This window comes from Maylandia zebra, linkage group LG11, assembly GCF_041146795.1.
Source record: "Maylandia zebra isolate NMK-2024a linkage group LG11, Mzebra_GT3a, whole genome shotgun sequence".
Lineage (NCBI taxonomy): Eukaryota > Metazoa > Chordata > Actinopteri > Cichliformes > Cichlidae > Maylandia > Maylandia zebra.
The window spans coordinates 17,200,271-17,225,809 of record NC_135177.1 but is presented as its reverse complement, the minus strand read 5'-3'; the positions used below and the strand labels follow the sequence as shown (position 1 = coordinate 17,225,809).

At 43.2% G+C, this 25,539-nt stretch overlaps 1 protein-coding gene across 22 annotated transcripts in view; it reads right to left on the bottom strand.

The window, feature by feature from the left end:
* rims2a (regulating synaptic membrane exocytosis 2a) overlaps positions 1–25,539 on the bottom strand; it is a 168,236-nt gene that overhangs the window by 87,870 nt on the left and 54,827 nt on the right. For all 22 annotated transcript variants that reach the window (XM_076889863.1, XM_076889867.1, XM_076889868.1 and 19 more), the window contains one exon: positions 524–1,470. In XM_076889863.1, the coding sequence (XP_076745978.1) occupies positions 524–1,470 (947 nt within the window). The remainder of the gene's footprint in view (positions 1–523; positions 1,471–25,539) is intronic.

Below are 25,539 nucleotides of genomic sequence, written 5' to 3'. Positions count from 1 at the left end.
AATGGCAGTAAAGACAGCCACTTTTAAGATGTTCAACCCCCCCCCCCCAAAAAAAAATAATACAAAACCTAAGAGCACTTATTTCTGGTTATGGAGCATTTTAAGAAGAAATTTTCTGCATTTAGATTGTTTAATGTTTTATGAGAATGTTATCTTTATTGAAAAATCTGTATAAACAGAAACATCTTTAAAGATTTTTCAGAGTGAAAATGATGAGCCTTAAAGATAAAAAATACATTTATAAACAGACACACACACACAGAGCACATGTACACACTGCAGACTGGGGAATCTGAAAGTTATACAATATATACATCTGCATAATCAACATCACTTGAAGACAGCAGCAATGATTGAATTACAGTTCAGTGACTGCTCAATAACAGTAAAGCAGAACGGCTTTAAGACTTCACAATAACAGCACTAATATGTGTGTATTTGTATGCTGTAAAAACCTTTTGATACAGAGAACAAGAAACAGAGAGAGAGCAGACAGTGAGGCTCGTGGTGTGCTGGCTCCTACCTTTTTCACTAACTGACTCACTCTCTATCTCCACATCCTCACAGCTGGTGTACTCCGGCGTGGTGGCCAGCTCCTCCTCCGAGCTGCTCAGTGACACCTGCCTCATCTTCCCTCCCTTTTTGGTTTTGTGGGGTTTGGGGGGTGGTGGGCGCACCGACTCCGACTGGTCTGAGCTAAGAGAGTCGTTCCTCAACATGCTCTCCATTTTCTCCCTCTTGGTCTTGCGGACAGCTGAACTGGGGTCCAAGTGGTGCTGCGGCCTCCTCATCATATCCCCACCTACCCCCAGGTCTCCTCTTCGCAGGTCCCCCGACCGGTCACCCAGAACGGGACTACGGTGTGGCGTTGGGGGGCTGTGGTTTCCTCTGTGGCCTCCGAGGCCAGGACCCATTGGCCCTGGTGAGGACCGGTCAACGGAGTAGGAGCGCTGTCCCACCATAGGCGGCCGGCGCTCAGTGAGAAGCTGACGCGACAGCCGGATGGGGCTGGGCTCATCTTGCTCCGTGTAGGCCAGGGAGACGTCGCTGTGGCGACGTTCGTGCCTTAGCCGGCCCACTTCAGCGTGCATCCTCATCTGCTCCTCGTAGGGCTGCGGCTTAACAGGGTAGCGTGCCAGGTTGGGATCGCTGCGATAGCGTGCCTGGAACTCTTCCTGGCGCTGCCGCTGGAGGTCATACTCACTGGGCGGTCCATCTAGCTCCTGGTCGAGTGGGTATTCCTGTGAGTGCCAGCGACCGGGACCTCGACGGTCCCGATAGCCCATTCGCGCTGCATCCATATCTGAGTACATGTGTGGGCCCCGCGGAGCCCGCCGAGGGTCCCCCTCCCCATAGTCAGACGGTGATCTAGGCATGCCGCCGTCCGTCGGGGCATACTGTGAGTGGTCGCCCCCCTCCCTTTGGTCGTATTTTTGGTTTGGATCCCTGGATGCAGACGGGCTTCGTTTCCTGCAGATCAGAAGGAGAGGAACAAAAGAAATTATTAGCCGGTCAACTGTAGACAAGATTTTCTCTCGTTCTAATTATATGATGTCTTTTTGGGCTGAAAGGTGTTTGCATCCTGTAGCTTCACTTTACTTTGGTCTGCACTGCACAGGTCCCAGTCCTTGTGAAAAGGTAATGATAGCCTGCACTGTTTCTGTCACACACACACACACACACACACACACACACACGCACGCACACACACACACACACACGCACACACACGCACACACACACACACACACACACACACACACACACACACACACACACACACACAGAGAAGACTAAACTAAACAGCAGGATGTAGCACCAGTTCTTCCTCTCAGTCCAAGAAGCAAGAGGACACAAAATATACAATTCAAGTCATTTTACAATATGTGTTCTCAACACATGTGCTAAATGTGTGCTGAGAGTAGTGCACTGGTAAATGATTCAGTGATCCACCGGCTGTGTTTTTGTGCACATTACAATGCACATGAAGGGGTTGTAGGCAGACAATAAAAATATCTCTGTGTTCTGGTATTGATAAAAAAAGAACACAATTAAAAGCTGGAAATGTTGAAATGTTAGAAAGTACGCCCTGATTACGATCAGCAGCTTCATATTTCTAAAAATTAGGCGTCAATCGTTTTATTGTTGTCTGGTTGGAAGGAAACCATCCAGGAAGTGGATGAAAAGGATGGAGGGGGCTAACTGTGCATTAATGCATTTATTCTTTTGTTCAGAATCAATTATTCATAAGCCACTTTTCTCCTACATTTCTCCCACTTTTCCTCCAAAGTAATAATGACATTTTGGTGAGGAAAAAGCTCTGTGAAGCATCCCCTTAATTTTGTACGTGACAACTTTCCATAAATTTCAAAAGGACTCATAAATCACCGCTGCCAGCTTTGCTCACCAGCCAAGGTAAGGACTCCTCACATGTGATTGGCTGATTCACTGAAGGAAGGCTGGCCCTTCCCTATTGGATCACAGACTGTTCAGGTTAGTCAAAGCTAAAATGGATGTGCAGTACAAAAGATATAAGCATTGCGGTGAGGGACGTGTGGGCAAAGATGCTTTTTGTGGTCCCCGTGTTTGAATTTCTATGTTGTACACTGAATAATCTCACTAAAGTCAAGTGCTAGCTCTGGGGAGAGACAGCATGATGAACGAGCGTTGCGTACAGTTCATGAACTGCTGTACAGTTAAATATGGGCTCTTAGAGAGGGGCAGAAGCTGAGCAATAGTGCAGCACAAAATGTGCTTCCCAGCAACGCTGGCACATAAAAAGCAAATTTTACTTAATTGCAAAAGGGACAAAATAACAAGAACAGGTCAAAAAGAGCATTTTAACATATTTACATGCAGCATACAAACATGACTGCCCATGAATGCTAATGTTATGCCATTAATGATGCTTAGGCAACAGTTAGCTGTTCATAACGACATTATAAGGTGAGGATGTCAGTGTTGTTTTTGCAGCAAAAAGAATAAATACTCCATGCATCCATTTCAGGGTTGTGTGTGGGTGTGTGTACGTGGCAAGTTTGCAATCTGCCTGTGATTTTTGGTCTTTACACTAGACGTAAAGGAAGCATTATAGCTGGTGAAAGCTGCTGAGACTGAGATGTTCTCCGTTTCTGAGACACAAAAGATGTTAATGCCATCTTTAATAACTGTCTGCATTTTTAAAAAAATCACAAACACTTAAAAACTTAACAAACACAGACTTTTTTACTCTGAGAGCTGGTAGGTTGGTAAGAAAATGATCTGGAGCCACACTAAAACTTAATTGGTACTTCCTTTGCCTCTCCTCTCCACCGAGAATCTTGAAATAGCAGTGTTTGCATTATCTTGCTGACTAACAGCCAAACAGACAAGCATGTACGGTGGTCAGACACGTACATGTACAGAGGTCAAACACACTCAACTTGAGAAAAACAATAAAACACAACAGAAATTAGAAAAAAAAACCAAACCTCTCAGGGCCACTGTTGCAAAGCAGGCACTGATCACATACCTTCGCCAAATAAGAACGACCTAGAGGAAGAAAAACTGGCCGCTCGAGTCTCTGTGATGCTGCCAGCTCACAGGAGTGACTTCTTTCTGTTTCACATCAAAACAAATACCTTCTATCACCAGTATCATGATTCAAAGATGGAGGAAAAACACACGAGGGTTGGTACATTATTCATGAGCTGTTTTCTGGACACTAACCGAGCTGCACTTCATTCACAAATTCAAAGTGAAGCAGCAGCAGAAATTAGGGGGGAAAGGCGGCGTGACATGGAGCTGAGGAAGGCGGGGGAGTGTGTGTTTGTGAGAAATCTCTCTTTATAGCCACTCTGTAATCACTGAGGTGTGTGTTTGTGACCGCGTGTGTGTTTTTTTGAGTCGACTGCTTAAGGAATGCTCTCAGGATCTCTTTGGGGCTTCAGGCCAATGTCCTCTCCGAGACTGTCTTAAAACGCTACACCCAGAAAACACACACACATACTCATAGCAGCTGCACACAGTTCGCACAACATACATTAACAAACAGCTCTTTGACGAGGTCTAACACAACTTGACACAAGCATCACAATCCTCTGCTCCCGTTTAGCCTTGTATGTCCCTCCTTTCCAAACACAGAAATGTCTGTGCTCGCAAGCAAGCCAGTAAGCCCGTTGCACTCTATCAGCGTCCGCATCATGACTCTGCTGCTGCTGCTGTTTGTGCTTAAGCAACCTTCAATATATACACAACAGAGTGGTGACGCAGGGCTATGTTTTGCACTGTGCAATATTCTCTGCTGCTTCGACAGCCTCTCTCTGCATACACCTGAGTGCTGGCATGACACACTCTGCTGATCTTGGATTTGTATTCCATCCTCAGTGACTCAGACAGAGATGAAGAAAGGAGGGGCAAAATGGGAGAAGAGGTATCGACAAGGAATGTGGAATTAGGTGGAGCAAAAGTACGCAGATGCCAAATTACAGTAACCGTGTCCTGCAGTCGGACATTGCATCTGGTATGCGCGCCGCATTAAAGCATCATGTTTGTCAGGCTCGAGCATGAAGAGGCAGGATGTGACACCGTGGGATTATGATGCTTGCCAAGTTGCACAGAAGTCTGGCTGCGGCAATGATTGAGTCACGCACGGCAACGTAAAGGCCTCCTATCACGTCCCCTTATAGCGCAAGATTCATCCGCGTTTGCGTGATGCCAGAGCAGATTGATGAGCAGTGAATCGACCTAACGGGCCAACAACAGGGAGGCACGTGCACTTTGTGCGTGCTATGTTATGGGAATAGAGGCCAGGGCTTCTATACGCTCCTGCTGTGGGAATAACAGCAGCCTTTGTTACTGCTGTTGTCCTATGCTGAGCTAACTATAGAAATCCTCTGCTCTATCGTGGAGCTACAGACAAGGACGGAGATGGCAATAAGATTCGATTCATGCAAGGTGGTGCCGGAGCTTTTCAACTAAAATATAGAAGGTTTCTGACATCCCTTTGATGTCGCGTTATTACTGCTGCCAGGACAGCCTTGTACGCCTGCAGTGCTCTAGAGGTAATTCCAGTTAATCATCTTTTTCAAGTACACTGTCCTTATCAAAAGCAGCATAATGTATCAAATCCAGGGCTCAAAAAAAAATCCCCCCCCAAAAAATCATGGGATTACACTATGGCACCGAAAGATTAAAAAGTGCGACCCACAAAAAGATTAAAAGTGACCTGACATGCTCGTCATGATAAAAACCTTTATGTGATGTTATTTTCTACAAAGCAACACACAAAAAACAACTGGTGAAATTCCCTGATTCACTGCAGGGCGTAATGAGAGGACACTGCCCTATTCTCTCTCTGCAGATCCAGTCAAAAGCATCCACAGACAGAGCTCAGTTCCCAGGCTGTAAATGGACTAAATCGTCTAACTGTGTCACTCCCTGTGTGTGTGTGTGTGTGTGTGTGTGTGTGTAATTTTCCCTACACCCCTATACTCTGTATGATGGATATAAATCATAAACATTTGATGTGAATTTATGATAAATCTACAACATCATCATCACATTAAGAGGCTAAGCACACACACACACACACACACACACACACACACACACACACACACACACACAGCCAGTATGCTGTCCAAATTATACACTATTGTCGACTTAAATAATAAGAGATCATGTCCTCTCATAGCTACTTTAATAAGTGTTTTGTTGTTGTTTTTTTATCAGCAAAGAAAATAAAAAAATTTATTATTGAGGTTATTTCCACAGTATTTCCACTGAGCAAGGATTTTCTTCCCTGGATATAATTGTGCTGAGAATTTACTTCCCTTTTAAAACCGAAGAAATGCCACTGGCACGAAAATCAATAACACAGAGTCAATAAGGAAGCTTTCAGTGAGTGATGAACCCTTCACAGATGTCGCAGGATTCAGCTGCATGCGTAGGCACCCAGACACATGTACGCACTGACACACAGGCACTAATGTGCAAAAGAAACTGCAATGATGGAGTTGCTACTATGACAAGTACCCTCACCCAAGAAAAAAGTCAGCCACAAGTCCACTGTTCTACTGTAAAAAAAAAAAAGAAAAAGAAAAAGAAAAGAAAAAGTAAAAGGACTGGATTACATCTGCTGTAATAACATAGGGGAAATTTAAATGTTCATACAGTTCCATGGAAAAATGCCTTCACTGCTAAATAACCTTTAAAGCTAAACCGTTTGAAAAAACAAAACAAAAAACATTTTCACACATGCTTTATCCAAACTGCTCATAACAGTCTAAATCCAGAGATATAGCCAGCCTTACTGAAAGTCACTGTTGAATCCTGGGATGTAGCTCAGTTCAAATCTCTGCCTGGCAGCTCCACGCAAACACATTCTGCACACAATCCCAGCGCGCACCCAGTCCGATCCACCCTACTACCGGAGCCTTGTTGTTTCCCAGATTCACTCTCCTCTAATACAAAAACTTGTGGTTTTCTATCTACCCACAGCAGATGATTCAGTCATGGAGCAGTGCTTTTCGGTGTGACACAGCTTCCGTTTGCTCCTGCTTCTGCTGAAGAAACATGTTAAATAAGAAAGCCAAAAGCAATCAAGGTGAAAATGCAACGCTGCCCCCGCGGGAATGGTGCCACCTCTACTTCACGTATAATGGAGAGCAGTCAAATGAGAACACATGAGCGGCGCTGCGCTGCAGAAGCCCTCCTCTCTTAGAACAAATCTGGCCCGCTAATGACAGCAAAACAACCTGGAACTGTCTCGACTGAGTAGAAAAAAAAGAGGGAAAAAAAGCAGGGGGAAAAATGAAAATAAGCTGAGTGTGCATGTGCGTTTCGAGTGAGAGCAATCAGAGGAGAGGAGGCAAGAAGAGGAAAAACACCTCTAATGATCCATTTAAAGATGCAGCATCACTCTGCCTTCCAGGACTGACTCAGTTGGTAGCCGTGAATCTGAGACGCAGCAGCATGTCCGATCCTGTCGTACAATTAAACCAGCTGAAACCACCGAAGTAAACCGGACAGTTCAGCTGAATTTCCCAATATCCCAAATGAGGGCGTACCACCCGGATGACCTGCTTTGATTCCTACGGTCTGCTGCATCTAAAGCAACCTGCCACACTGCCGGATGAGCACAGATGACACACGTTTACAGTCCTGCTGCAGAAGCTTCTGGGTGGCTGAAAGTGAGCCGGCTGAAAGTGAGCCGACGGCGATGCCGTCCAACCCAGCGGCCACTCTGTCCTCTGTCTCGGAAAGGATTTACACTCCTGGGCCTGATTACTAGCTAATGTCTATGACCAAGGACAATGAGGAGGCCTCACCTTATCTCATTCAGCCTGCAATTATATGACCAAACTGAACAAATGACATGGCTTATGCATTTTTCTTTTTTTATCCACTGGGCGGATTTTCAGGCATCAAATCAAATCTACACAGAGAGCGAGCGTGAGAGGGGGCAGAGAGGGAGATTTGGACGATAAGTCTACTCTGTGCATGTGTGCAGCTGGGCGTATTAAGACTGACTGTATCTGGGTGTTGCTAAGGTCACTCTTCTGCCATAGTACTTTTTGCATCTGTCTTCTCCATTCAGTTTTCCTCCATCCTCACCTCCGCCCTCCTGTGCGGTGGGCTCTGAGTTTGGACCAAAGACACGCTACTACATGGTTTTTGTTATAGTTCCGGTGACAGCTGCCTGACGGGAGCAGGGAGTCAGGGAGGGCAGGCGGGAGATGGGTTGCTGACATGGTAAAGGAATAGTGGAAGTGTTTTATAAATCTGCAGTGGTTTTAAATAGAGTGTGCTGCGGATCTGCTTTCTGCCTCTCTGGGAAGTAAGTAGATGGCCTGAGACCATCTGTGATCACACAGTGAGCTCGAGCAGGACTCTGAATGCATTGAATGGACTCGTAAAAACTATACACTGTAAGCATCTTTACATTTCCCTTGTTGAAAATTAGTTTAATTCCACATACTTCAAGAAGACGAAGAAGTCAAAATAGTGCATGTCTGTGTTGGAATAATATCCTCTGTGGTGCTCTTAAGTGGTGCTCCCACTTCAGTCTTCAAGTACACCAAGGAGATTTTGTTCTATATTTTCACTCCAGCTCACCAGCTCTCCATAACACCTCACACTTGATGCTACCACTCTTCAGGTACATCTGCTTCTATTGCTTCAAGATGGCCTGTGAGTGATGTAAAATGATGAAAGCTGGACGGGTAACTAAGAGGAGAGAAAGTACTTGAGAACTGGATTATGAGCTGCTATGGAAATAAAGCCTTAGAAACCCCAAAAGCTTTTCCACCAAATCTATTTTCTTTCCATAATATGTAAAAAGCGATGATTCTTATAGATGAGCCAGTTTTGTTTTGGTGTCTGATCTTCTGTCTGGTAAGTACAATGAGTAAGTAGTGAGGAGATTATAGTTAACTGTGCTCCATAAAGTAGCAGTGATTTACTCACCTCTTTTCACTCTCTGTGTGTTTATACACCCCTCTGCATTTAATCATTACTTATTATTAATCTCTGGCTCTCTTCCACAGTGTGCCTCTTGTCCCGTCTTTCTCCCCTTTGCCCCAACTGGTCGCAGCAGATGGCCGCCCCTCCCTGACCCTGGTTCTGCTGGAGGTTTCTTCCCGTTTAAAGGGAGTTTTTCCCTCCCACTGTTGCCAAGTGCTTGCTAAAAGGGGCCATCTGATTGCTGAGGTTTTCCCTGTATTGTTGTCGGGCCCTTTTTTTACAATAGAAAGTGGCTTGAGGCAACTGTTGTTGTGACTGAATTTCTTAATATTTATTTTCACAAATACACCCCATAAACACTGGGTTTATCAAAAGGAAGCATCCAATTTCAAAAGGCTATGGAGCTTGTGGTGAAATTTATACTACATGGGTAAATATATAAGTTTTACATACAAAACTTACAATGTTCACAGGAGCTCAATGTGTCCCCCTCTGGATGCATGGCTTTTGTCCATATGATAGTCAGGCACGCCCCATACTTTTGCATGTCTGGAGTCACAGCAACCATGTGAAACTCACAAATCCTCTCTTTCTAACGTTGCATGTTTCAAGCTCTTTGATGCACCCTTAAAGTCTTGCAACTAGGATGGGAGGAAGTGTCTTGGAGTTTAAATGTGATTTGACCAAATTTTAAAAAGGTGTAAAATGCATACAGCAGCCATTTCCTGTGTCAAATCAGGCGACTGCAGTGATTCCAAGATATTTATCTGATACATGAGCATTTGTGTTGGTAACTTGGTAAACTGTTTGCCTGAGTGTCTGAGTGTAAAGACTGAATGCTATCCAATTGTAATCTGGCTAACACCCATCCATCCATTAACTTAACTGCTTATCCAGCCAGACTCACAAGGAGGGCTGGAGTCTATCTCATCTGGCATTTGGCGAAAGGCAGGGTACAGTCTGGACATTATGGCAGTCTCTCACTGGGCTAACATGGTAAAACAGGCTCAACTTTTAAATCCACCAAAGTTACCAAACATGCATGTCTTTGAAGGTTACAACACCATGTGATTGCAATCTGGCAAACAGAGGAACATACACAAGAGCATAACACTATTAAATATTAATCCTGCAAATGTTATTTTATAAACCTCTACGCTGATCAACTCGCTATACACTTATAATTTATCAGCTTTTCTGTTTTTAATAAAGGTTAGTAAATAATCAGGCACATGCACAAAGCCTAAAAGCCCAGTTTCATTCACAGAAGCAGACTGCAGCCTCCCCCTCATTTCATCTCCCTGCTCTGTGGAAAGTTTTGTGTGTAGCAGGCAGACAGAGAAGTCGAGCAGCCCCACATCTATCAGCGCAGCTGACAGTGTCTGTACATCGGTGAATGTTTTCACTAATTGGCTCCAACAACATAGACTCCATCCTCCTGTCAGCACATAGACCAAGCGGTGCCTTGTGTGTTCATGCTATGTTTATACAGAGCATGGCTGATATATCTTCTGCACTGCACAGCCCGTTAGATCTCCTTTTTAAGAAGAGGCACTGCTAGTGCTCTATGTAGGCCAAGCCCCAGCAGAATATGCCATTAAGATTAGCTACAAGTCAGGACTGCTACGCTGCTGCATATTTCTCCTCACCCTATAGAGAGAGGTTAGAGGAGCAGAACATGTGCATGTTTTTTTTCCTATACTGCCAAGACTAGCAACCATAAAACGTACATCACAGCTGATTTTCTTTTTTCTTTTTTAATGACCCATGTGGAGCAGTGAAACAGCCTGACAGTATGTGGGGTCAAACTTGGAGCAGTATATGAGCACTGTCTTCAATTATCCTTACTGATTTCAGCTTGACTAAACCAAAGCTGTTTAACACAGAAAACTGTTCACGGCCAAAGTGTGTGTGTGTGTGTGTGTGTGTGTGTGTGTGTGTGTGTGTGTGTGTGTGTGTGTGTAAGGGGGGGGGGGGGGGGGGGGGGGGCTCTGGAGAGCCTGGAGGCAATCAACACCCCAACACCAGTCGGTAATTATGCTTTATTTCTGCCAAGTGCTTGAACCTACAAAAAAATGCATGTGATTGGTGTTGATCTGTGACCATGCCATACTGCTACGTCACCACATGAAGGGCATCATAATCCTATCCACCCCCTCTAAAGGAAACACATAACTGCCTGTTTGACACCATCTGGGAAATAAAAAGTGGCTTTTTGGTTTGAAGAAAAAAATGGTACTTTACTTGTTTGTGGGCCCATTTAAGCTGGGATCTTCAGAGCTGTCAGTGCATTTGAAAACACGCAAATAATGTCTGGCCTATCATGACTTACTGGGATAGTTGAGAAAAACACACCTATCCATGTTGTTTGTGGGTATATATGTATATAATAGCCACTAAAGTTTGCTTCCCACCAAAAGCTTTTTTAGATAGCACTTTAAAATCATTAGGGGAATTGCATCAGAACTCAAAAGGTGAATTTCTGTTCCTCAATGGCTTTCTTGTTTTTGTGTTTTTCTCACCATATTCTGCATTGTTTAGCATGACACAGCAAGTCCTTAAAATTCAACATCAAAATCTTCAAAGTTAGAAAAAAACTCTTTTCTTTTAGGACTCAGTAGAGTCATGTACCTGAAAAAAATAGTATTTCACACTCTGTCTGGTTGAAAGTTTCAAGTCTGTTGCACAACTGACTGTATCCATTACTAATGTCACAGCGTACTGACATAGCCTGCGTATGTTGTTACATCACTGTACTGTTTGCTGAAACAGACTGTATAAAAATGATGGACATACCCACATGGTCTGACATCTGAAGCTAACTGCTTTCAACCTGCATTCTTTCTAATAGTCAACAGGGGGCAACTCCTCTGGTAACATGATCCTACTTGTCACTCGAGATATGACTCGAGTGACAAACACTGTCCTAACAGGTTTACAGCATCAGTCCCTAGCCTGAAGTCCTACTGAACACAACATCAAGAGGGTTTAGTGACCATCATACAAACCTGCAGTGTCCCAAGTCTATTCTTCACATATTTAAAATGCAAAACTTGATTTTTCAAACCAGTTACAGTACCTAACAATGTCTACATCTATCTTTTACAAACAGTGTATGGCCAGGGCTTAGGCATTTTCACAAAGTGCTCTGTGTAGGGGACGTATCGAGATTTGTCTTTGTATATCGTAACCCAGCAATTTATACTGTAACAAAACGCTGGGTTGTATTTCTGCAATGGGGAAAAAAAACATTTTAAGAGCCACTTTCTCCCCCATCTCGTTCTCTTTGACACACTCGTAATTGCACACACACACACACGCACACACGCACACATTTCTTCTCAGTTCTGCTAAGTATGCATTTTTCATTCCAGTGAGCGGGCTGCATTCGAAATCAAAGGCAGTGACGCTGCACGGCTGTCTGGCTGCACAGAAAGTGAGGAGGTAATGAAAAAAGCTAAGGGGTGAGTCAGAGGATGCTTTAATAATCCTTGTAACCCAAAATAACATCTCTGGGGCTGGACGGACCAATGACCCTCTTGGGAAACCGGCAGCAGTCCAGGCTGGTCTGGACTCCTCACGTCTTTCCTTCCATTACCCCCAACCTACACACACACGTATACGCCCCCACCCACACTCATCTCTCTTTTTTTCTACCAATGCTTCTCAGTCTATTATAGTCACCAGATAAGACTGCAGCAGCACAGCACGACGCGGCAGACAGCCAAGCCATCCCTGTAACAAATACAGAGCAAGACTAAGCAGTGTGGAGGGGGTGTGTGCACTGGATTTGTACAAAGTGTGGTCAAGTCAGGAAGGGGCATTAACTCTGTTCACAGGTGAGCAGGCATTTCTTTGATTACTGATGATAAATGGTGATGAGTCCAAAGCTAAATAGCTCTTTATGTTAGGTTCAAGGTTGTGTCTCCATTGTTCAACATTACACTCTGCCTCATGTAACAAATGTAGGCAGAAAATGAGTCCATCATCTTGTATTACAGGCACCACTCTGATATTTCAACAGGAAGCCTGTGGAGTCATTTGACATTCTTAAATTCCATCTAATCAGAGTCATGCTTGCTCTACTTATCTTTTTTGACAGGTTACAGCCCTTAAAAATCATAGTGCCGCTAACTATAAACGCACAAGCTAGCTGCTGAGGTCATCATCAGGTTGTTTTTTTGTAACCTTAGCTCACGTCTCCCAACAACATAACATTTTGATAATAATTAACACGGTGAGCCCGTCCATTACTCATTCATACACTTCATATTTAACAAACAAGCACACAATGGCAACTGCATCAGCAATGCTGCAGCAACACCAGCATCGTCTTCTAAAGCACCGCTGCTTCGCTTCTCTCATTAGTGTGTTAAAAGCATTAGGCTCAATCGCTCGTGTGAGTCACTGTATATGTATGAAAAGCAATATTTATTTGGTGCACTTAAAACAAATGTTCTTTCATGGTGATAGTGGCTCCGCTGTGATACTCAGCAGTTCCACTTGAACTGGCCTCTTCTGCCGTGAGAGACAGCATTGCCTATCACACAAAGTATCATTTATTTATTCAATTAATCATTTATTAATGTGTTTGTTTAAATAATAGCAAAAAGGTGGGAGGTAGTAAAAGCTTTACTCAGTGGAAAATCTGAAGCAACCAGTCAGAGAGTAGCTTCAGGTCACCTGCTTGGCAAAGAACTCCATACACATGTTTGGCTGGAGGCCGTTTTATAATACAGGAACTATATTTACAGAGAAATGAACCAAGTAAATGCGAATAGTCTTTGTAAGGAATGCACGACTAAACACTTTTTTTGGTAATATATACCTATTTCATGTTTAATGGTACTCACTGAGCTCATTTCTAGCAGTTCAGTTCAGCCTTTATCCACTATGTAAAACAAGCTGTTTAATCCCTTCTCCATTCCTTTAAACCAGCTCTATTCTGACTGGCTATCCCTAGCAAACAAACTATTTGATTGGCTGGTGGGTGGGGACGGAGCTATGAGATGACCACATAAGTGATATCCACTATCACTGATTTCATACAGGCACCTTATTACTTCAAATACTGGCCAGGTTTAATTTGAGCACCCAACAATGTACTATTATATACAGTATATGACAGAAATTAAGGATGAGCATTACAGGTTTCCTTTAAGTAGACTTTTTTTCTGGATAACTGAAAGGTGGGGGCACTCCAAGCCCCCTAATATTAACCAGCCATTGCTGACCGTAATACTGAATGCTGAAACTGCAGGTGACTCTACATAACTAGTTTGGCTGAGACAAAAGAAAGTTGATTTTAGAGCGCTGTGGGCAAACGTCCTACACACCACTGAAGCTAAACCTCCACACTGCCTGACCTTAGCTGGAGTTTTTCAAATAGCAACAACAAAAGCTACCTGCACTGTAATGTTTAGACTATTACTAGAAAACTGTGTGTGTGTCTGTGTATGTTTGAGTAACAGGAAGACAACTTTTTTCTAACAAGAAATGAGGACACGTTGAAGTTTAAATCTTATAATATATGAGAGCACTCACTGTATTTCTTTCTTAATTCTCTTTTACCTCCTACACACTTGCAGCTTGGAGGTGGTTTATCACAAACTGAGGCCTGAATGGGAACAGACTGCCATGGAAAGGCGGCATAAGTGCTCTCCAATTACATCCACAGGGAAGGGAAGCCACTGCAACTGAGTTACCCCGATGCATCTCTGTGGCAGGGCCTCGGGCATAATCAAATCAGCCTGTGTGCTACTGGCAGTGTTGTTCACTGGTTGTCCAGCTTAGAAAATGAAACTGACTGCAAGCTGACTGAGATCGACACACAAAGACTTTGCATCCAAGAGCCTATCTAGAGTGAGACCCTGCATACGCAAAGTGAATACGTTTTAAACAGTCCATCTGTAATTGGTTTCATTTCAAAAAAAGGATTTTGTTGTAATAAAATTAAACTAAACACAGCAGCAGAGAGTAAAAGACTTTTATTTGAGACAGCATGCTTAGACATGCTGCACCTCAGGGTTTGGGCTACTATGTGCCAAGGGCGAGGCATACAGAGCTACAGGAGTGCAGACGGCCAAAATAATGGGAGACGTGTACCAAAGTTTTTACTTGAGGACAATCTTGACAAGACACAAATGAACAACTACAGGCCGATCTCAAATCTCCCGTTTTTAAGTAAGATCATTGAAAAAGCAGTTTCTCAACAGCTCAGTTACTTCTTAAAACAGAATAATTGCTACGATGCCTTCCAGTCAGGTTTTAGACAGAACCACAGCACTGAAACCGCTCTGACCAAAGTGTTCAATGACATATGTCTGAATACAGACAGTGGAAAAATGTCAGTCTTAGTTTTACTGGATCTCAGTGCAGCATTTGATACAGTTGACCACAACATATTACTCAAACGACTGGAGAACTGGACAGGTCTTTCAGGAACTGTACTAAACTGGTTCAAAACATACGTAGAAAACAGGAAATACTTTGTATCAATAGGTAACTTCACATCTGAGCAGACAAGTATCACATGTGGAGTTCCCCAAGGTTCCATCTTGGGACCCCTTCTGTTTAACATCTACATGCTCCCACTGGCACAGATTATAAACAACAACAAAATAAACTATCACAGCTATGCAGATGACACACAAATATATATCACAATGTCACCAGGAGACCGAGGCCCTGTACAGGCTCTTGGTAAATGCATTGAGGAAATCAATGACTGGTTGTGCCACAATTTTCTCCAGCTAAACAAAAACAAAACTGAGGTAATAGTCTTTGGCGCCAAAGAAAAACGATTACAGGTCACCAGAGAACTTCAATCTATACATCTAAAAACCACAAACCAGGCGAGAAATTTGGGTGTAGTGATGGATGCAGACCTAAACTTAGAGAAACACATTAAGACAATAACAAAGTCAGCTTACTATCACCTCAAGAATATTTCAAGGATAAAAGATCTGATGTCTCAACAGGACCTGGAAAAACTAGTCCATGCATTCATCTTTAGTAGGCTTGATTACTGTAACAGCATCTTTACAGGTCTACCTAAAAAATCAGTCAGACAACTACAGCTCATTCAGAACTCTGCTGCTCGAGTCCTCACTAAGACCAAAAAAGTGGACCACATCAGTCCAGCTCTGAGGTCCTTACACTGGCTGCCTGTCCGTCAGAGGATAGACTTTAAAGTTCTGATGCTGGCCTATAAAGCTCTGAATGGTTTAGGACCAAAATACATCAATGACCTCCTGACCCAGTATGAAACATCCAGATCCCTCAGGTCATCTGGATCCGGTCTTTTATCAGTTCCCAGAGTCAGAACCAGACACGGAGAAGCTGCATTCAGCTTTTATGCTCCTTATATCTGGAACAAACTCCCAGAAAGCCTCAGATCAGCTGAAACACTCAGTTTATTTAAATCCAGGTTGAAGACTCACCTGTTCTCAGCTGCATTTGAATAAAGCACCAAATCCACACTTTAAGCTTAAATTTCAAAACTTACATTTAACTACTGATTTTATCTACTGTTCTGATTTTATCTGTTTTGATTTTATATACTGTTGTTTGTTTGTTTGTTTGTTTGTTAATTAGTTAGTTAGTTTATTTGCTTGTTTTAATCAATTTTAAATCATGCTTTTTATTTGTTCTTGTTTCTAATGTCTCTGTAAAGCACTTTGAATCACCTTGTTGTTGAATTGTGCTATACAAATAAACTTGCCTTGCCTTGCCTTGCCTTGAGCTACCACATTACACAACCTTATTCTCAATGCTGATCGTGGATCAGTTTGCAAAGCATTTTGAAACACTTCTCCTCAGTGAAAATGCTCCATTTCAACATAGTTTTAAAATGAAAAAAAAAAATTGCTGTTCCCACCCATCTCTTCCATTTCCAGGCTCAAACACGCCGGCTGCTGGAAGGCTTGCCTGGAGGCTGTCTGTAAGTTGTGCATAATGTGGTGAAGTTGCTTCCCGACCTCCTCCCTAAAATATTTTTTTTCTTGTCTGACAGCTGTCACACACACACGATCACAAAAACCCATTCAAAGGTGGAAATGCTGCGAAAGCAAACAAGGAAAACAGACGAGGAAGATATTTTTCTATAAAAAAAACAGATTTTAATTAGTTTTAATACATTACGTAATTTCAGATAGGAAAATTTTTCACTATTTAATTAAACGTTCACATGCGTTCATTAGTGGTACACTGCTGCTTCATTTCCCGGAATGAATGTAATTGTTCTCATAACACGAGACACATGCAGATACCAGGAGATTAGTGACAGCCAGGTAAGCTAAGTAACAACTTTTTTAACAACCATTGCCACAGGAGACGGAATTGAAAACCGACTAAATGCCCACTCGGATACAAAAATAAAGCTGACTTTTTCCAACACAGCTGGAGTTCCGGAGTTTTCACCATTAAAAAAAGAAAAGGGAAAAAAAGCTTTGTGAAGAAGTTCTGCCTCTCCCATTGGTCTGATCAAAAAGCTTGCTGTGAGCTCAGCAGAAAGACCTTTTCGCCTGCACTCAATGGCATTGACAAGACGTCTCAATCGATGAACCCACAGCCAGACCTTTGCAGAGCGAGCACCCAGACCAAAGAGTTGCGTGGGTTAATTGTAATTGCACAGGACAGCGTCTGTAACACATGCCGTTAGCCGGAGAGCTAAACTGGCCAGAGGGTATCCGTTCTGAGAAAACGTCTAATCTGTGATGAGATCCTCAACTTTTTTTTTTTTTTTTTTTTTTTTTTTTTTTTTGTGTAGATATGACTTTGACTTTTATTAGCTGGTAAGAATTTGGACGGTATTATTCATGGAATATGAAATGTCTCATACATTTCTGCCTTATTACACCTTCAATCACATCTTTGTAATTTCAGCTTCAATTTCTACTGGTTCTAATAAGTTAACTGCTGAAATCCAGAAAAAATAGTTTGCAAACAATATTCCAAGTTACCCAAGCGCATTTCCGTGCAATCATCCACTGCAGTTAGCCATCTCTTGTACATGTATATATAGGGACAGTTTTAATCTTGATGGTGTATTTTGGCTTCCCACAACTAAATGAACATGATGGAGCGATATTAAAAACACCAACTGCCAACTGAAGGCAGAGCAAAAGCAAAATAAGTGTTCCCTTTTTTTTTTTTTTTTTTAATAAATAGGACAGGGGGAATGAATGAGAGAGAGAGGGGGAGAGAAAGAAAGAAAACCCAAGGGGAGAAGAGACGGTGAGAAGGGGGGGGAAGAGAGACAAAAAAAAAAAAAAAACTCCTGGGTCACCTGTATGGAGAAAAAACAAACAAACAAACAAACAAACAAACAGAGGAGACAGCAAACAACAAAGAGCAACATAATAATAGAGAAAACAAAGCACCATCACAATAAACTAGCTAGTCATAGATATCAGTATTTACTAAGTAATAAACGATATTGTGCAGCACGCAAGATAGACAGCGCACAGTGTGCTTTGAGGCAGCAGCCAAGAAAGCTTTAGTCCGCGTCTGTGAATACCCATGTGTGCATACCTGTGTGGATCAGCATGCTTGCATTCCAAAGGTTTCTCCATGTAATGATCTGCTAGGGAGTGTGGGGGGGCCACAGCCCCATCCTCCAGGGTGTGAAGCGGGTATGGAGGAGATCAAAACTCCAGACATCCAGAGGCCCCCAGAACACAAGAGACCATGGAAGACCAACAGAGGGGCAGCCGCGCCACTGTTCCAGTAAGAGCTGAGGAGAGTCCCAGATGAGGGCTCACTCAGCAGCCGCGGAGCAGAAGCCAGGGGGGGTTGCAGTGACGCACCCGTGAGCTCCGCCGGCCCCCAGCTGCGCCTGAGTGACCGAGCCCTAGGCCGAGAGGCCGGGGGCACCCCACCTCCAAAGGGGCCCGAGCGAGCCCCAGGCCCCAGGCCCCGACAAGCGGCCGCCAAGGAGTGAGCCGGTGTGTACCCGGACGCCCACCCCCAGACACAAAGAACCACCAACACACCGACACCTGAGGGAGTCCGCCACCGGCAGGGGAAGTGGTGGTGGGTGGAGATAGGCCTCCAAACCTTGGAGGGCCTGAGGTGTCCCCAGAGAGGTGGCGTCTGATACCCAACCTGACATCCTCAACTTTAACTTATTTTCTAAGTGTCTTTAATGAGCCAAATTACATTTAGCCACCGTTTTATCCATTAGGTTTCTAGATTTACTGGCATTCAAAGGAGCAGATCTGTGTTCATCTATTGACACAAAAATCCAGCCTTTAAGCCTCACCTTTACTTCTAAAAAAACATAAGAGCATAAGTGTGGTGAAGAGAAATGCTATACAATTTGGTAAAGCAAGGGGAGGACTGTGAATGGCTCCTTGAATAAATGTAAGGAAGCCCGGCTGGTGCAAAGAAAAATCTTCAAAGTCAGCTTCTTTCCTCATCCCAGCCACCCCTGGAGATCAGATCAACTACTATCCTAAACCTAATGAACTAGTAAACATTGGGAATTAAATGAATATTACATGGGGTTTCATTAATGCCAGCCAGCAGACTCCAAAAAATAATGAAGGCGAGAAGCGCAAGCGGGAAGAGACGGTTATCAGAGCTCCTTCTTCTCTCGGTGTTTACTCAGCATCTGCCTGCCAGAGAAGGAGGCTTTTGATCACTCCTCGGCTGGGTTCTCCTCTGTGCCGCGTGGCAGGAGAAACCAGGGGAGGCCACTGAGCACCGTCAGGGCCGGCTCATTTGCAACACAAATGAACTGAGCTAATTGTACACGTGCAGGGAGACGTGGGGAGCAGCGCACACGGTGCAGTGTTTGCAAAATATGGAAATAATTAATCTCTTTGAGCTTGTGAAATACCATCAGTGTTGCAAAAGAGGATTTGAGTATGGGGCCGGGGATGAGACGGATGATGATAGCAATGGACTGGAGAGACGCAGATGTTTAGATTAAGCCATTTCATTATTGCTTTATCACACGGTTTCTTCAAGTGTGTGTGTGTGTGGTTTTTTTTGGGGGGGGGGGGATTTTGGGGGGGTAATTGAATAAATGGGAGCATGGAAAAAGAATCGGAATTGAAGCACGGTAACAGGATTACATGTAAAGCAGTCGGTTTCCTGTTCATGAAACGAAGCATGTGGCTATGCTAACTAGGGATGGGTACCGGTGTCCGGTGCCATGATGGCACCGGTTCTGACATAAACGGTAGTAACCAGACCGAAAAGCAGCGCACATTTCGGTGCTTTATTTCGGTGCTTTTTTTTCCCTGAGCCGTGATACACTTCTAGCCAATCATTTTACGTTTCCGAGGATAGTAGGCGGGCCAATGTCCAAGGCGAAGCGGTCAAAAGTCTGGCTGTACTTCACAGCAAAATATGCAAACTCAGCAGCCTGCAACAAGTGCTTTAAGCTGATACTGTGATACTGTCAAAGGAGGTAACACCTCAAATCCGATGAAACACCTGGCGACGCATAGCGTTTTTTTTAAAAGCCCAGAAATGCGCCGTATGATAGCTTGCTGCGAGACCTCACACCGAGCACATCAACTGTGGGTGGGTTGCCTGTTATGCAACATCCCCCAAAAACACGAAGAGGAGAGTCCTGGCCCCTAGCCCTGCCAGTGTAGCAGAAATGATGAGGATGATGATGGCAGCAGCAGCCGTTCTTCTCTGCGTGAGTAGCTTAATGTTGTTCGTGTGTAATTTACGTTGAGTAGGCTAACCATGTTATTACATTAATGCATGTAAGGTGAACTAGCAAACATCATCATAGCTACATGCGGCTGTCTTCTTGTTTGATGGCAGATACTCCCTTCACCCTGCCAAAAAGGCTAAAATGACCAAAGAAAAAGTGGAAAACAGTTAAACACGAGAGGTTTTTATACAAAATTGGTGTTTTTTCCATTGTTTAAGCACTGCTTCCAGCCAAGAGTGATACCATATATGCCCCATAGCTGCAGAAAAGGCTAACATTGTTATCTTTTTACAAAAAACAGCTGAACATGAGAGGTTTTTGGACCAATTTTGTGTTCTCCATTCTTTAAGCACCGGTTTGAGCACCGGTTTGAGCACCGTTTGAGCACCGGCACGGTTTCAAAAGTACCGATTTGGCACCGGTATCGGATAAAACCTAAACGATACCCATCCCTAATGCCAACTGTTCAATCATGCACCTAAGCGTTTTAGCGTCTCAGTAACAGTAGAGTTTGAAATGTTTTTGATTCACTCCCTGTTAGGTTTATATTGGTGGATTGTCATTTATGCTTAGAGATATATACTGTAATCGATTGCATGATGATAGAGGTCTGATCCTTAGCAGTCTGCAAAGACTCTGTGTGCCTTCCAGAGTGTTCTGGCATGCACACATATCCTAAGGTCATGAGAGAGGTCGTACCTTCTCTTACTGTGTTATGGTATGGTAAACACATCTATGTCCGTTTAGGTATAAGTGCCTTTTGTTTAGATGAACCGCTGGACTTCCAGGCCAATAGGTCTGTGCTAGACAAACCTATCTTTAGTTGGTCCTTCGAAGCCGGATTCTGCAATCAAACATTCACCGAGGGGAAAAGTGCCAAGCCGGAGTCTTACGCCAGTCGGGACTCATAGAAGCGGCTGTTAAAGGACCTGTGACATAAAATTCATCACCAGGCCGGTGGGAGAGCGTCCATTTTTCCCTCGATGGATGAAGATTGACGGAATCCAAGACTGATACTGCACGCAAAAGCAACACCAAGTAAGTTGAAAGAGAGCGACTCTATAACCGCGTGACTGGGTTTGTGTCCCGAAACTGGGTTTCGAAATTTAATGTGGAAAATCAAATTTGGGTTAGCAAACCTGGGAAAAAGAAAACGGACTGCTTTGAGTGGGAAAATTGAGAAGGAGTCTGAAACACTGCAAAGAGAAACGTATACAAAATCACACATACAAACAGAAAATGCATTAACCATACTAACATTTACAAATACAATAGAGCTCAAGAAGATTAGACGGCATCTTGAGCATGTGCTTCTGTTTATCATCTTGTCCAAGTCACTTAGTGAGATGAAAAGTAATACATAGACCAGAGGACTAATAGTATCTTAGGAAAAATGATTCAATCATAGCGGGGGGAAACGTAACAGACAAGTTTTGTTATCAAATGCTGCTGATAACTAACCTTCCAGGTTGCAGGACAACAGTTTAAGGAAGAAAAGAAGATTCTGGTACAACCAACCAGTGATCAGACAACAAATTTAAATGGTAAATGGCCTGCATTTGTATAGCGCTTTACTCAGTCCCTAAGGACCCCAAAGCGCTTTACACTACATTCAGTCATTCACACACTGGTGACGGCAAGCTACATTGTAGCCACAGCTGCCCTGGGGCGCACTGACAGAGGCGAGGCTGCTGGACACTGGCGCCACCAGGCCCTCTGACCACCACCAGTAGGCAAACATGGAGTTAGTATCTTGCCCAAGGATATTTGGCATGCAGCCAGGAGGCAGCCTGGGATCGAACCACCGACCTTCTGGTTAGTGGCTGACCTGCTCTGCCACCTGAGCTACAGCCAACCCAGTAGTTGTTAATATAGTAAATTGTGAGACGCTTTCTGCTTAATTGGTGCAGCACAAGTAATTTACTGTATGAAGGAAATGCTCTTTTGTGATATTATTTTGAACATGCATTTCTGTTGTCCTGTCAACTTAGTGGGTTATGAGTTGTTATGCAAATTAGTTGATTATTAGTAGATCAGGGAAAGGTGACTGAATTATAACAGAAGTGAATAGGATATGTTAGAGTCTGCCAGAGTGGAGACTCTAAAAGACTGAGTTTCTTGTTTCTGATGGGTGAATCCTCCACCCAGATTCACACCTCTGAAGACATAAGAACAAACTTGTTTTGTGAAATACATGACAACATGTCACATGATTTATGATGGGAAAAAAAGGAAAGCTAAATAAAATGGGTCTGTGACCCAAAGGAGTGATAAACACAGACCTGGGAGGAAACTCATATCTAATAAGACAATAGTAATAATAATGTTGTGTGGTGTGTGGCTGATGGATGAATGTATTGGGATTAATTTAGCTGATGATTTTTCTTTTGTTACAAAGTTGAACCTGCCAATTAGGTTTGGTATGATTTACCCTCCTGAGATGAGGAGCATGTGTCATGACTTACCTGGGCCTTTTTATTTTGATACTTTCACGGTGCACTGAAAGCTTTGTTTGATAATCTCTGTCGTTGAGCAGATCTGCGCAATTAGAACAAAAGCGCTATACGACAAGTTGGGAAAACCGTTGCAAGTGAGCTTTTCCACATTAAAATGGGTTCTGGGGAAAGCAACTTATTTGGGACAATTAGAAAGCGAGTCCTGGTCTAGAAAAAAAGTGAATCATGTATTTTCTGATGTGCTCTCCTCCTCTACTGGATCACCCCAGGGTTGCTGCCTCTCTCCCCTTCTGTTCATTCTGTACACAAATGAGTGTCGCAGCAATTTCACGAACAGACACATCCTGAAGTTTGCTGACGACACAGTGATCGTCAGTCTTCTAGTGGGGGACGAGTCAGGCCATGGACAGGTTGTAGATGATTTTGTGAATTGCTGTGATGAGTCCTTCCTGTCACTTAATGTGTCAAAAACTAAAGACAAGATTATTGATTTTAGGAAGTCCTCTTATAGCTCATCACCTACTATCATTAAAACTGCCGATATTGGGATCGTTGAGTTATAAATATCTAGGTGTGGTACTTGACCATAAACTGTGTTTTGAATCTCATGCTGATGCCATGGTGTTGTTGGGAAAATGTGAACATTACTGGGAGAATGTGTATACAATGTGAGACACATACTGTGTTGAAACCAGTGTCACTCCTTTTCACAGCTACGGATGGTTAACCTTATTACCTTTTTATAGCACCTCTGGAATCTGTTGATCCAGACCTGACCTCCAGGATGCTTCATATGTTTTTCTAATGCTTGTCTTTCTCTAAGAATGCTTGTGAAGGATTCAGCACAGACAGACAAGTGATGTTAGAGCAGAAGTGCAGTGATTATAGGACATTTTTTAATATTGGGCTCATTATCTGACCACTATTGAGCTCATTAGAGATGAAATAAGTGGAGTGACAAACTTATGGAAAGTCACTGATTACAAAGTGGAATTAATTGGGATGATCCATGATTTACCCTTCATTCTAATTTGTGTTGTACAGTTATTTCATTTTTAACCTTAATTTATATTTTATTCCTTCCTAGTTAAATTTACCCTTTTTAATTTTTCATATTTATTTCCCATCTTATTCATAGCCTTTTCCTTTTTTTGTTTTCTTTAAGTCACGAGCAGTTGTCCAAGCATTTCACTACATATCGTACTGTGTATGACTGTGTACGTGACAAATAAAATTTGAATTTGAATTTGATTTGAGGCAAATTATGGCAAAAAGTAGTGGGTTTAATGATTTAGTGTCTCTGTGGTGCTGAATACTTTATTACTCTTATGATACAGTTGTTTGCAAATGTGAAGTTTGTTTTAACTTACAGGTTTTGTCTGACAGGCAGTGATGATGATAGTGTGGATACAGGCTCCGGGTAGAGCTGGGAGTTGAACAACCTTAACATTTAACCACTGACTAATGTTTTTACACAGAGTTACAGGTTTGGAGTAAAGCTACTCCAAGGGGGAAAGCCAAGGGGAATTTTTCAGAGAGAATGTGCAATTTTCTTGTGCATGTCTACTTGTGTGGAGCTGCCACATGGCAAGGGCCATGTGGCAAAGTAGGAGTGTCAATTTTTAAATTGCAAGTACCATGAGAAGGAGTGCCTGAGGAGATCGTCCACAAGATGGAAGCTGAGGCCAGGAGAGAGGCTTCAGGAGGATCAGTGAGGAGCAGAGATCACCTCCAGCACAGCAGACATCCCACAGAGGGCTGTGCCACTGGGCTTCCTAGAGATCGTCATGAGGAGACTTTGAACAGTGAAATCCAGAAGGAGTGAAAGAGATTCAACGTTGACATTGAGGAAGACAACTACAGTGTAAGACTTGCTATACCCTAAATCTTCAGCAGGGTTGGAACTGGGGAAGCAGAAGGATGAAGGGAGCGTGCCAAGCTCTAATTGACGGCGCAGAGAGGAAGTTCAGCAATGGAATTGTGAATCTGTGAACAGCATAGATGCCAAGTGACTGGGAAATGACTGACTGCAAATTCTTATGAACACCACCTAATGCTGTGTCACTGTGCTGTGCATACTTTGACACTCTGAAAAGGGTCTTCCTTTGTGTCATTGTTGTTGTGATTTGCATCACGACCACTTCTACTAGACAGCTGAAGTGATTCAACAGGTGGGAGCATAACAGCAGTAAAACAACTGGATGCAATACCCTTTCCAAAAAGGTTTTCTGCAGAGATGAAAGGACAATAGAGGAGTCATAAGTGCAGATAATCCACCAGTTGGCTCTATCCCCCACAGGAAGAATGCCTGAAGTGAGGTGATGGGGGTTGATAGAGGCCATAAAACAGAAGTGCTGACGAGGCCTGCAGCTTTGAAGATAGCTGAAAGCCACATTGATGAAAAACAAAACCAACTGGTATGTTTGTATACCCATGTCGGCATACATTTGGACTCTGGTCATATGGACAATGATGGAAATAACTGGAAGAGACATTTATGAATCTCTGTAGAACTCAAACCACTCTGCAGAGAGATGTGTGATTTACACACCTGGGGAATACGCCGCAAAGCTGGAATGATTTTGAAAATGTTAATTCCTGTGTTTGACTATTAACATTCATTTGCTTACTTGTAGGATGCAGTTTACCATTGTATGAGATCAATGAGAAATAGGATAACTGCTAACACATTTATCAACTGTGTACTGCTACAGTAATTTGGGGTGATTGACAGATGTTGGGTATAAAAATGCCTGCACTGAAACGGTCAAACACAAGGGGTTCATAACTGGGAAATTTCTAGCATAAATGCCAAACAGGGTGGAAATGTTAGGTTTATATTGGTGGATTGTCATTTATGCTTAGAAATATAAACTTATATATGCTTGGAGGTATATAATCAATTGCATGATGATAGAGCTCTGATCCTTAGCAGTCTGCAAATACTCTGTGTGCCTTCCA